Source organism: Lathyrus oleraceus, chromosome 2, assembly GCF_024323335.1.
Source record: "Lathyrus oleraceus cultivar Zhongwan6 chromosome 2, CAAS_Psat_ZW6_1.0, whole genome shotgun sequence".
Taxonomy (NCBI): Eukaryota; Viridiplantae; Streptophyta; class Magnoliopsida; order Fabales; family Fabaceae; genus Lathyrus; species Lathyrus oleraceus.
This window is the reverse complement of record NC_066580.1, coordinates 406,870,810-406,885,333: the sequence shown is the minus strand read 5'-3', so window position 1 is coordinate 406,885,333 and position 14,524 is coordinate 406,870,810. Positions and strand designations below refer to the sequence as shown.

General features: G+C 35.0%; 1 protein-coding gene across 1 annotated transcript; it reads left to right on the top strand.

The window, feature by feature from the left end:
• The first annotated feature begins 323 nt into the window (after positions 1-323).
• On the top strand, positions 324-2,372 carry LOC127119757 (uncharacterized membrane protein At4g09580). The gene is made up of 4 exons (XM_051050064.1): positions 324-708; positions 1,131-1,401; positions 1,487-1,657; positions 1,827-2,372. Exons 1-4 carry the CDS (start codon positions 488-490, stop codon positions 1,950-1,952), a joined length of 789 nt encoding a protein of 262 aa, XP_050906021.1. The 5' UTR covers positions 324-487; the 3' UTR covers positions 1,953-2,372.
• Positions 2,373-14,524: the final 12,152 nt, after the last annotated feature.

The window sequence follows — 14,524 nt, the reverse complement described above, 5'->3', positions numbered from 1 at the left end:
TACTTCGAACTATTTTACGATGGATCTTCCTTTTTTTTTAAGCCCCATAAATTATTTTAATCCAAAATACTGTATAAAATTTATTAAGTATACATGTATTTAGTCTTAAATTAGACTAAATACATTGATTAATAAATAAGTTTAAAATTTTGAAAAAATAAATTTAAATTTGTAAAAAATTAAATACAAGTTAACATTCCTTTAAAATCACTATTGAATAAAACAATTTAGCCGAAAATAAATATTAAAAGAAAAAAGTCTTCTTTTTGCCTAATAGCAGCAACATCCTTAAATTTGTTAGCCGCATCGTAAATTTGTAATGCATATATATATCTTATATACGTCAACCAAGAATTGAGGTATATTCTTTCTCTCTCAAAACGAATTGTTCTCTTTTTCTTTCTCTCTCTCCTCCTTTCAACATAGATAAGGAAGAGAAGAGAGAAAAAACGACCCTTGTTGCGGCTCCTAATCAAAACAAACAAACATGGCAAAAGACGGAGACACCATTGAGATGATAAACGTAAACAGACCTTCTTCTAAACCTTCGTCGTTGAAGTTTCCGTTGAGCTTTTTCGAAGCTACAGTGGCTTCAACGGTGGCGTTGAGCTTTATCGTCGGTCTTCTCGGTGTTTACCTCACCCTGCCCGATTCCGATTACAGCTTCCTTAAACGCCCTCGTAGCCTCCATGATCTTCAACTTTTACGGTAATAACCTTTTTACCATATTACCCTCGATTCTGTTTCTTATCACGCACGTGCGGAAATTTACTTTACCCGGAGAAAATTCTTCTCTGTATTATATTTTCTATTAATTTGTTGTAAATGTTATTAATTGTTGAATGAATCTGATGCGATACCGTTGTTTCTGTTTAATTATGATTTTTCACATCAGATCTGGAAGAGATTCATGTTTAGGTTTTAATCTGATATTTTTGTTGGTTGAATGTTATGCTTTGAATCAATAATAATAAAACGTGACTGTGTTTCTCGCAACTTAAAGGATTGAAGCGTGATTCAATTGTTGTTGTGCTTTTGTAGAAAAGAAATGTTGTGGATCATGATGTAGAATGAGAAGTTGAGATTAAAAATTATGCATTACTGAATCTATTTTTTATTTGTGTTTGTAGAGATAACCTTGAGACCTATACAAGTGATTACACTGCACAAGTCTTGGTGGGATACTGCGTGGTTTATATATTCATGCAGACTTTCATGATTCCGGGGACTGTGTTCATGTCATTGCTTGCCGGAGCACTTTTTGGCGTCGTTAAAGGTGTGGCTCTGGTTGTATTCACTGCCACGGCGGGAGCTTCTTCGTGTTTTTTCCTGTCAAAAATTATTGGTCGACCCATTCTCTTTTGTCTATGGCCAGACAAGTTGAAGTTCTTTCAAACCCAGGTTCGGTTCAACTTCAATATTCGACCGTGTTGGATTTAATTGAATTGGATCGACGTGGAAATAATTTGTTGTTTTATTTTTTCAGGTGGCTAAAAGAAGAAAGAGTTTGTTGAACTACATGCTTTTTCTTAGACTGACTCCGACACTTCCTAACACGTTTATTAATTTCGCGTCACCGATTGTGGATGTTCCTTATCATATTTTCTTCCTTGGAACTGTCATTGGACTCATACCTGCTGCTTATGTCACTGTCAGGGTATGTAGTTATCAAAATCAAAATAACTAAAATTTTGTCTTTTAGCTTTTAGCAAATCATGAGTTCTTTTAAGAACACTGAAAATCTGAGTCGACCATAATCAGTTTTGTGATTACACCGAAAAGTTTATGCACCGGGTCACTGGAAGTTTCTCGTGTTTGTTATGCAGGCTGGGTTAGCTCTTGGGGAACTGCAATCAATTGGAGATCTGTATGATTTCAACTCAATTGCGACATTGTTCCTCATAGGCATAGTTTCAGTCACACCGACACTAATGGGCAAGAGTGATTCATAACAGTTCAGAAACCATGTTTATGAAAGGCTTTGTTCTCCCAACAGGCCAATACCAACTCCAGTTTGTGTACAGAATCTTCAGAAAAGTATTGCTACCAGGTTCTCCACCAATGTTTTCATTGCCAAGTGCTGCAGTAATTCAAGACAATCCTATTATTGATGCCGGTGGCAAGAAACGAGGTTTGGAAGAATCCATTTATGCCCATTGCTCATAAGTTATGTATAAAACATACGCTTATTGACTAGTTAGTTGTTCATTTTATTTCGTGTTTACGATTCATAAGAATTTAGTTCATTCAAAGTGTCCTTATATTTCCTTTCTCTAGGATTCATATCAGTTCTTATTTCATTTTCATTGTACAAATATCATATTGTTGAATGTTTCATATCAGAAAATAGTAAGGGAATGTTTTAAAGTAAAGTAATGGAAGGTTATAGAAAGTGATATGTCCTCTAAGTTCCATTTATTCATTGAAATCTTAAAACGGAAACTTAACAGAACTTTTGGGAATATTTTATAGTAATTCTTCTGATTCTTATTTTAAAAAAATCATTTTTTAACTACATTAAATAATCGATTTATTGACACTAAAAATATAATTTAATCATCTATATACACCTTACAGCGCGGGACATTTAAAATGTTCTAAAAGCATTTGGGTTCTAAGAGCATATCGTTATACATGTTTAAATGCTATGCAATAGATCCATAATTTTTGTTTCCATTACAATTTGTGATAAAAGTCATAAAATAAAATGAAGTTATGTCTATTAGAAATGCTCTAACTATTACAGTTTATTGTTAAAATAAAATAAAATAATACAAAGCTTATATAGCCAAATAGTATAAGTAATTAACTTTGTTTTGTCTCTCATAACTAACTAACTAACTTTATCTCTACAATAAAAAGAAAATATCACCAAATTTGTGGTATTTTTAAGAATTAATCTGAAAAGATTCTTGGAATGATAAACCATTTAAAAGAAAATGATAATGATATTTTCATGGAGAGAGACTTTAATACTTTTAAATTCTGGAATGAGTCTTCATAGAAAGTTTTGGAAGAAAAAAAAGATTTTGAATGAAACTTAAATTTGATGGCAACATAATAACACTTATATTATGAAAGATTCAACAAGGTCGACTTATGATACATAGGTCACTTGCTCAACCAACTTCACAAAGAAAATATAAGGCTTTAAAATTGGGGGGCAACCAACTTCACAAAGAAAATATAAGGCTTTAAAATTGGGCGGTTTTGGACATCACAGAAATTTTTTAATGTATTATAGTGGGAGAGATAACAAATTAACTGACAACTTGATTTACATAAGCATTATTAGGTCTAAAAATTGTAAGGTAAATTAGGGTGCAAATGAAAGTATGATACAAAGTAGAATCTGGTAGAGGAACACCATCAAAGAAAGTATATTTCACATGCAATTTAATAGGACTATATGTTGGTTTAGTATTAGAAAGATAAGCTTGTTTAAGAACGATGATTGAAATATAGTTAGATTGAGAGAGAATATATCCTCTAGGAGAATAGGCAACTTCAATCCCCGAAAAATAGCGAAGAGTCCTCAAATCCTTCATCTCAAGTTGCATAGTTAATTGTAATTTTAAATCATCAATACTACAAAATCATCACATGTAATAATAATATCTTCAATCTATAAAGAATGTAAAATACAATCTTGAGAGGTGGTCATGACTAACAAAGTAAAATCATGATGACTAGAGCAGAAGATAACTGATACAATCACAATAGTAAATTTCTCAAACCAAGCTAATGGATTTTATTTTGAACCATATAAAACCTTATTCAACTTACTCACTTTAGTATGATTATGAGAAACACTTTATTGAGGTACCATATAAAGTTTCTCTTAAAGATCACCATTTAGATAAGAGTTTTTAACACTCATTTAAAAAATGCGCCACTAACGAACAAATACAACTGCAATAAAAGTACAAATGATAGTCATTTTAGTCATTGAAGAAAAATTGTCTTCATAGTCTACACCATATTGTTGAGAAGATCCCTTAACAACAAGATGTGTTTTGTAGTGCTCAATTGATCCATCTGACTTTGTTTTGACTTTTTATACTTAATGAGACCCAATATCACGTTTTCTAAGAGAAAGAGGTATTATTTTTCATGTATTTGTCTTGTTCAAAGCATAAAGATCTTTTGCCACAGCTGACTGCAAAAGAGGTTCAAGAATAGCCTATTCATATGAAAATATATTGCACAAATTATCGATAGAGGTTAGGAAAGAAGCTAAAGATGCTTCATAATTAAAATAGAAAAAATCAGACAAATGAGTAGACTTATGGTATCAATAGGGATATCTATGAGGTAAATGATGTGTATGAGGAAAAGGATTGACAATGACATAAGGTTGTGGATTACGGTGGAACAAGAGGGGTGTCAGTATTTGAAGTAGCAAAAATATCATTTATGCATTTGTCAAAACTATAGTCACTAGAAACATTATCATTATGATCAAAAGGATTAATACGAGTGAGTTCAAAATTTTTAGTAATGTGAGAATCAATCAAAAAGGAGTAAAAAAGGAATGTGCTAAAGAAAAACAACATGACAAAAAACATGTTTTATTGCACGAGGATCATTACAACGATATCCCTTTTGACCATCCAAATAACCAAAGAAAACACATATTACAAAATAAAAATAAAACTTATTACTTTCTATTTATGGATAAAGAACAAATCAAGTAGAACCAAATGCATTCAAAGAAGAATAATCAGAGATATAGTCATACATTTTTCAAAGGGAAACAAACCTGATGAGACAAATGATGGGATTTTATTAATAGGACGAACAACAATAAGATTCGCTTCACCCTGAATCTTTCTTGAGCAACAAAACACTTAATAACAATATTATGTTGAGTCTTAATCATACCACGAAACATATGATAAATATAAAAAAAAATCACAATGATTGTTTGCAAGGTAAGTCCAATAATTACGAGTATAATCATTAAGAAAACAAAACATAATATTTATACCTAACTTTGATAAGAACCGATGATGGACCCATAAATGATGTTGAACTAAGTTAAAAGGTGCATGTGAAATGAAAACACTTTTATTAAAAAATAAATCTGAAAATTTAGCAAGTTTACAACTATTGATTTGTAACTTTCCTACAATTCCATTAGTAGCCAAGTACTTTAACCTAGAAGTAGAAACAAGTCCATAATGGCAATTCCATAAATAAAAGATGAGGAGTTCAAATGAAAAGTGGATAGTAAATTAGAATTGGATGTAGAAGTTGAAGATACAATTTTTATGACTCCTAAATGATACAAAATATAAAGTCCCTTATATCTAAACCATGTCCCAGTCAGCCTCCCGGAATGAGGATCTTGCACACAACAATCAGTGGAAGAAAATATAACTTAGTAACCAGAATCACACAATTGACTCATATAAGCAAGACTCGAAGTGATGTTAAGAATATAATAAAGATTAGAACAAGATAAGTTAGGCGTAAAGACAAAATAAATATTGTCTAATGTCATATGAGTTCCATCAGCAGTCATAACTAAAAATGATAGTAAAGGACATAAAGACAAATGGTTATTATTATGTGACATATGGTGCGATGATCCTGAATCAAGAATACATATGGAAAATGACATACTTAACAAACATAAATAGTTCAAACCTTTAACAGATGAGGCATACATGATATGCAGATGGATGAGTTCAAGAATCTTATGAAACTGTTCTGCAATATTTGATATTTGAGAACTAGTCTCAATTGGATATATATGACCAAAACCAAAACCAATGGTAGTGAAAGCAACAAAAATAACATTGGATGATGGACTCTTAAAATTCTTCTTATTTAATCTCAATTTGTTTGCATGTTATGCTTTGCAATGACCTTTCTCCTTGATAAAATCACATTCATCATTACCAAGTTGAAACTTCACTTGAGTTTTTTCTTTGTGAATAAGCGCAACAAAATAGACGCGGGAGTAAATAGTGTTCCTTTATTTGAATCAACACTAAAAAGAGAAGTATGATGTAGAATACTTCCATTAAGGCCCTCAAAATTATCCCGAAGAGTCATAAAAAATTGAACTAAACATTGTTATTCTCCTTGATTTTAATTTAATTGATTTTATAGGAGTCAAATGATCACAAAAATTAGCCATGACCGAATAAAATCCTAGGTCATATTATTATGTTGAATATTTCTCTTCGCCTAATACCTTAATACAAAGTTATATTGATTATACAAGCATTTCAAGTGGTCTTAAACCTCCTTAAGAGTATCATATTTACTAGTTGCACACATATTGAATGAGAAACATAATTATTAATCATAGGAAAGATTTTTTCAAATCTCTAACATCCCATTTTTCAAACTTTTTCAACAACTTGTTTCATCTTTTTAATTTGTGGGTGTCGCGGCTAGAAAAATCACAAAATCGCCACCATCTTTTATTCGTTCCTAAGGAACAGGGGAAATAATGAGAAAACTCTAAAGATAAGGATAAGACAGTCATCGCAACTGAATATGGGTTCAGGGGTCAGTTAAGTGAGGGGAAGGTACTAGCACCCCTCACCTCCGTTGTACTCAATAGGAATCTCCTATAGTTCTAGGGTTGATATACTTATCTAAGGGATGTTTGTCTAGGTATTCATTTCTACTTGCTTTTTATTTATTCATACACAAAGAAAAATTATTAAGTTAGATATAATCACAAAGGGGACTCTAAAAATAAATTAAATTAAAACAAATGAAAAACTTATTTAACTTGAAGATTGGGACTCTAAAAACATTTGGGATTCGACGGGACTCTGTGCAAAACTCTGTAAAATTCTCTCTAATTCGTGTCTGAAAAATTATGAGAAAAAGATTGTTATTTATAGGACAAATTAGATCACTAAAAATGGAAAGGAATCAACCGTGACAAGGCACAACCAATTAGAAGAGAGATTTAAAAAATTGACCAATCAGAAAAGACTATGATAAAATACATTGAATCTCGACACTTTTGATATATTTTTTTTTATCTTTAATATTTTTTGATGATTTTTTATATTAAGTAAAAAGAAAAATGAAAGTTAATTATTTAAAAAATAAATAATAAATAAAAACAAAAATTATTTTAAAATAAATTAAAAATGCTTTAATTTTGGAAAATAAAAATAATAAGTGGAGGTAAAAACAAATAAAAGAGAAAAAAATGGGACTCGAACCCAAAACCTCGTGCTTGTAACTCCTTACCCATGCTCCTTTACCAATTGTGCCATTTCATTTTTTCAAAATCAAGTGACATTAGAAAACATATGAAGGATGGGAAAAATTTGGGATATAACAGTTGCCCCTATTTAATCACCTTTAATCTGAGATGATGATAGTGATGGTTCTTCATCTTCTCATGGTGGAAGATGATTAAATACAGATAAGAACCCTAATTTTATACATGAGGTAAGAAATTATACCAAACAATAGATTCTCTAGGGATTCGTAAGGACTCGACGACTCTCATATATGATGGAGGCCATATGATACTCTGATGGCCCTCCAACAAACCTCTAATTGAACTTTGATGACACTCACAAAACCAATCTGACGGGACTCCAACTCTAATAGAGTTCACATACTACTCTCGATGGAACTCAGTTCTTTGAATAACTCCCTTGGGGGACCAGTGCAATAATTTGTTGGGACCTGTGTAATTCCCTGATGGAATTCCACAACTCTTGGTGAAACTCGTGTAGGACCTTGGTAAAACTCTAATCACTCTTGATGGAACTCCAGTGGGACTTCAGTGATTCCTCAATCACTCTTAATGAAACTCCGGTGGGATTCCAATGATACCTTGGTCACTCTTGATGAAACTCTGGTGGGACTCCAGTGATACCTCGACCACTCTTGATGAAACTCCAATGGGACTCTAGTGATACCTTTATCACTCTTGATGAAACTCTGGTGGGGATCCAATGATACCTCGATCACTCTTGATGAAACTCCAGTGATACCTCAATCACTCTCGATGAAACTCCGGTCGGACTCAAGTGATACCTCAATCACTCTTGATGAAACTCCGGTGGGACTCTAGTGATACCTCGATCACTCTTGATGAAACTCTTGTGAGACTCTAGTGATACCTCGATCACTCTCGATGGAACTCCAGTGGGACTCTAGAGATACCTCGATCACTATCGATGGAACTCCGGTAGGACTCTAATGTTACCTCGATCACTCTCGATGGAACTCCGGTGGGACTCCAATGATACCTCGATCACTCTTGATGGAACTCCTTGGTCGTTCTGATGGGTCACAACCCGGGTGAGGGTTAAGACTCTTGATAGGCCATGTCCTGGGTGAGGTACAGGCTGATAAGTTGGGGATACGAGAGGTGAAAACCTACTAATTTTTTGGTAGTGATTATTTAGGATGATATGTTATTGGGGAGGTTCTCTTGAAGACTCACTGGGAGTGAACTTGCTGAGGAACCCCCCCCCTCCCTTTTTTTTGAAAATGCTATATGGAGATGTTATTTACTGGGGAAGGCCAATAAGCATTCCTGCTTGGGTAATTGTACTAGTATAGTTAGGGATATGAGAATCCAATCGTCATCGGTATAAGAACTGATGCTAAATAAATCATCATTAGAAATAAAGTGATGTAAGACCTAGGAGAATCAAAAGAAATAACAATGGTATAAGAAACATAAAACAAGATGATAAACGGTGTAAGAACTGTAAAATGATATGGCAAACGGTGTAAGAATAAAAAACAAATGTTGTAAGAATCAGAGTGAACTACGATATGAGAACCAAAATGAATGACAATGGTGTAAGAGTCAAAGTGAACAATGACAATAGTGTAAAAACTGAAGTGAATGAATGATAACGGTGTAAGAACCAAAGTGAACAATGACAACAGTGTAAGAATCGAAGTGAATGACAACAGTGTAAGAACCAAAGTGAATAATGGTAAAAAAAAAAAACAGTGCATCATGGTACTTGTATACCTATGAAGAGATCCCTATTGAGACTTTGTGGGGATTCTTAAATCAACCTCTCACTACCGTGGTACTCGAGAAATAAAGGTATCATGGATAGGACCAGAGGAAGGATGATATCATATTGGATGGTACTAGAGCAAGAACTTATGTTGGGGAGTTCTCTAAGAAAAATGGAGTAAAAAGGAGATTGATAGAAGAATTCAATGTCTCTACTGGGGAAGACTGGTGTCACATAAGATGACTGTCTACTGCGGAATAGGCTTCCAGACGAGGTTCCCTAAGGAGTCCGAGTGTCGGGGAAAGTCCTAAGAAATCCCTGCAAGGATATGGTGAGGGATTTATATAGCACTAAGGCATATCGGGAACAATGTTGCTAAGTATTTTCTTCTTGGGGAATGAGTTCCAAGGATATTTGCTGAGTGATTGTCCCTAAGACCGACTTATTGGGATGTACATCCAGAAAAGAGTTGGAGAGATCTATTACCGACTTAGCTAGGGATTAATCCATACTCTTATGATGAGTCCTTAGCCTATACTATGTATCTATGTTATGTATGCATATCATGCCATGTTATGTATGCATGTTTAGAGTTTGTATGGCATAATGCTCCATATTTATGGATATGCTACGTGTGATATGATGCATGTGATGTTATGGATGATTCGTCCATGGATAATATATTCTTTTTAATAATAGGGCTCATTTTCTTCCGGTGAAGAGTTATGTCGGAACTTCGGAAATTGGCTTTTGAAGGCTGGGTTTTGGAATTGTTAATGAGGATGGGTTTGGGCTTTTTGAGACATTGGGTGAGGTCGAGCTCTTTGATTATGAATGTTATGTTTCAAACAAGAGCATGCTTTTTGGGTGAATGCCAAGTGAGGTTGGGCTTTTTGTAGGGTGTTGGGCTTTTTGTGGGGTGCCAAGTAAAATTGGGCTTTCGTGAGGTGCCAAGTAAGGTTGGGCTTTTGCGAGGTGCCAAGTAAAATTGGGATTTATAAGGAGGTTGGATTCATGTTTTGGGAATATGCCAGATGAATGAGATGATATGCATGATTAGATGCTAGAGTGAAGCGACATGATTGATGCATGATGATGATTTATGGGATGACTTGAATGTTTCACCAAGTTCCCCTGGGATGGGTCGTAGGTGGTTACGACTTAGAGAGGTTGTTTGTGTAATCAGGCTATTTTTCAAAAGGAGGTATGGTATTACGTCAACCTAACTTCCCGATACTTGTTTCGAACTTGACAATTTTTTATGTACGAAAGAGATTATATGTGAATCTTGACAATATTGATAGGGTTTGTCCCTACAGTATCCTATAGTTGCCCTAGTATGTTGGGTCTTTCAAGAGATTTGCCTCAACGTGAGTTTTGAAACAACTTGGCCATGCTATGCATTTGAGATGAGCTGGCCTAGTATGAGCCTTGGAGAGATTCATCCTTAACTAATAGACTCTTGGAATTATATGCCCCTAATGAACCGTTTTTTAAAGAGGTTTCTTTAGATTGATCCTTGCAGCGGTCTTCCCCAAATTGATTGAGCCTTGTAGGGTATTGCCCTTGTTTGTAGGTCTTCTTGGAAGAGTTGCCTGAAAAATGACTTGGATCCTGTCATGTTTTGATATGACCTTGATATGAACTGCCTCGATATCTGAATCTTGGGAAAGCATGCCCCTAATTGATTAACTTTTAGATGATCGACTTCACCGTGTTGTTGAGGTGTCTTGCCCCAATATGAGATTCTTGAATGGTCTTCCCCTTGTCATGGAGGTGTTGTCTGAAGAGGAACTTGGATCCCACCATGATGTGATATAACCTTGATATGGACTGGAGGAGTTGCATGAAAAGGTACTTTGGTCCCACAATGTTTTGATATGACCTTTATATGAATTGGCCCAGTATTTAAATCTTTGAAAAATATGGCCCTGACTAATCGACTCTCAGAGTGGTTGGCTTCACTATGCTCTTGAGGTGGCCTGCCCCAGTACGAGCCTCTTGAAATGTCTTCCCCTTATCATCAGGGTTATAAAGGTGATTCAACATCGGTGGGTAAAATCTTGGGATATTTTGCCCCTAGTCAGTAGGATCTTCATATGGTGTGTCCTTGATTATAAGTATTTGCTCCTGATGGTAGGATCTTCAGATGATCTACTCATGATTATAAGGATTCCTAGGTGATTTACCCCTAGTTAAGAGTTTTCTTAAAGTAGTATGCCCCTGATCAGACCATTGTTGATATTCCTTTGTTGCTAAGTATTGATTTGTGAGTAAAATATTCCTTTTGAAAAGTAAATCTAACATAATGCATATGCAAGTTTTTGAAATCGAGAATTGTTATGGAAACCAATATTGTGTATACGAATAGTATCTGGCCATGAGGCTGGCACAAATAAAGATGTGAAAATGCGGTTAGCGATGATTTAACAAACATTCGGAGTCAGTTTAAAAATGATTTTTCCGGGTATGCTTTCATAGTGAACTTATCCCCAGTTAGGACTTTTAAAGGTTATAACGTGGTCTGATTCACGGTTTATGAAATAAAAGTATTATAAGACTCAACCTTTGATTAAGACTCACCTCTTCTTCTTGATGATCTCCATTCTTAAATACAATTAATTCAACAAATGCATTTAGTCTGGAAGAGAATTTTGATAGATACATGATGGATGTAGATGTAATGGTTCAAGCACTGATGAGATTCTTGAGGTGGAAGTCACCTACTTTCACTTATAAGCTTGTTTCTGTTTTTTTCTTTTTGCTTTTTAATCCCTATTTTTGCATGGACCAACTCTTTTGAATTTGTGGTCCATCGGGATGCCCTAACTTTTGCCTAAGTCAACTCTTTTTTAGTTTTTTACTAAGCGTACTTTTTTGAAACATGATGCCCTAACTTTTGCCTAAGCAAAATTTTCAGGTTTTTTCCTTTTTGACTTAGCGGGCTTTATTTTAAAAACAACTCTTGTGATTTTTGCTTTTGATTTTGAAAGTTGTGACTGCCATGTTAGCTATTGCCTGCATTGTATTTTCATTGTTTTCTCGACGTTGGATGATGTATGCAAGGAAGAAGTCGTGCTTTAACCTCTTATCCTTATGATTAGATGGAATAATTCTCTTGAGGTCAGAATGCATCGTTGACTTAATTGAAAAACTACCCTTCCCCTGGTTAAGATTAAGGGTTTTTATGAATAGAAAAAGAAACATTGACTTCTGGCTTGAAGGGGTTGATTACGGATTACCTTATTATCTCCAATGTTTGGGAAGTGAAACAATGTCTTACATCGTCAGTCAAGTCTTACTAATAAAAGCATACGTCAGTAAATTCAATTATTTTATTTACATCATTCTCCTCATAAGTTTGTTAATAGGTGAGAAGTGAAAAGAAAATATGTTGAGTTTTTTATTTTTTATGATGGCATAAGAAAGAGTAAAAACGAATGGATTGATTCCAAAAATATGCATGCTCGTTTTATTAAAATTACTTTTAAATTAGTACAACTTTAAGCAACAAACAAAACCTAGAAAGAAAGAAATTACAACTGGAAATGATAAAGTCTATTGACCCTAGGAGTGAGCTTCCTTGTTAAGCCACCGGCTTTTAGGAGATGCTTCTTGAACTTTGTCAAAGTAAGGGGTAACCGTTCACTAATGGGACTTCTCCTTCGAAGGCGAACTGTAGGTCTTGTAATTTGTGCTCAAATTAGGCATCCTCGTCATAACTTGTAGGATGTGGACGAGGAGGAGGATCAAGTGATTGTTGCTTCACTAGGGCATCTCTGAGCAAGTGCCGAAGTAATTGGCCATAAGGATTTGGAAGAGGATCCAATTTATTCCCAAGCTTCCTTTTTGTGGTAGGACATATGGATCTCGCGATCAATGAGGCGCATGAGGTTGTTGTGTACAAGAACATTGTTGTGGATTTTATTACGAAGGCATCATCCAGAATTGTTGTATTTAAAGCATTGGGTAGGCCTGAGTCTGTCATGGTGAAGGGTTGCCTTCTCTATTCAATGGTACTGGACCTTCTTGAGTCCCTCTATAATTTCTTGAGACATCCTTCGAGTTTGTTCGTGAGTATCAGGAAGTCTTCTAGTTGTATAACAGTTAGAGGAGTGTCGGTGAAGGTGGAAGATGTATGGTTGTTATGTGCATGTATGTAGATGCATGAAAATGCATGGGGTATGCAAAAAGATCTTGAGGTATGTTAAAAGTTTTTTCAATGTATGCAGGTGTCACATTAGGATAGTGACAAATAGGGATAATGAGAATTCGCATATAGGTTTAGGGATATTGTCGAATATAAGGACACCTTATTTAGGAAGGCTCCCTACCTATAGGGATAATGACAAGTATGGGAACCTATACATGGGTTAAGAGATAAGATGATGATAAAAAACCTACGGGAGGGCTCCCAGTGATAGGTTGGTTCTAAGTCTTTTCTCCATGAGGAAGGACTAGTCCTACCAAGGTAATCCTCCGGGATAAGTTTCATCTAGGCAGGACCTTAGCATCAACCCTTGCGGGTTGATAACATAAGGTTACCATGGGTGAAACGAGTTCTAGATAACGGTCCCCAGAGTCATGGACCACATCCAAATCATCAACGTAGTGAGGGGATAACCCTACTATGAAGTTAAATTTGGGGGGGTCTATTATGAGTGTAGCCTTCGTACCCCTGAGAGATGTGAAATCTCACCGGTTAGCACTACAGATATACGTCTTAACTTATGATTTCCTCCAAGCTTGGATTTTAGCTTCACACAAATAGAAAATCCCAACCAAAGACATGTATATATATAATAATGAAATAAAACAGAAAGAATAAAAAAATAGAAAAATAAATAAATAAAAGCAAGATAAATAAACAAAAAAAACAAGCATAAAAAACAAGTAAGCCCTAGAACTTTAGGTATGCTTGACTCTAGGGATATCCCCAACAGAGTCGCCAGCTGCCGTAGCTGGAAAAATCATAGAGTCGCTACCTTCTACTCCTGATTCTTCTGACAAAATCATAGACATCTCTTCTAACACTAAGATAGAATTTGAATCTAAACCTCACCCTATCACAGATCCTGAGAAAATTGATGATTTAGTTAGACAATTTGAATCAAAGGCAAATGAGCGTTTCCATTCTATAGTACAAGATTGCACAAACTGTGTCAATCCGACTAAGAGTGATGTTGCTTGGGATGACCTCAAAATATGGATGAACTCACGTTCCAGGGAGCTTAAGGAACTCTATTATATAGGTGCTCTGAGAAGATTCAGTGACAAGTTGTCTAAATATTTAGAGCCTCTTGTGGACTTATTCTCTCCAAGAGCTCCTATAAGAGCTCTTCCTCCTCCAGGAACTGCAATCCCATAAATTTTGATTGTTGAATCTAATGTTGTAGTTACTCATCCTCTCACTCCTAAAGTTGAAGTTGTGGTTGAAGAAGAAACTGAAGCTGAAGTGGAAGTCCCTCCTCCTCCATAAACTACGATTGCAATTGTCTCTAGGACAAGACCAGTGGAAGAAGCTAAACACATTCCCTTGGTGTTGAGAA

What these genes read in the sequence shown, in the direction of transcription:
- LOC127119757 (XM_051050064.1), top strand. Translation starts at nt 488, where the DNA reads ATGGCAAAAGACGGAGACACCATTGAGATGATAAACGTAAACAGACCT. An exon ending in CATGATCTTCAACTTTTACG is followed by an intron (nt 709 to 1,130) that starts GTAATAACCTTT and finishes TTGTGTTTGTAG; the next exon opens with AGATAACCTTGAGACCTATA. An exon ending in TGAAGTTCTTTCAAACCCAG is followed by an intron (nt 1,402 to 1,486) that starts GTTCGGTTCAAC and finishes TTATTTTTTCAG; the next exon opens with GTGGCTAAAAGAAGAAAGAG.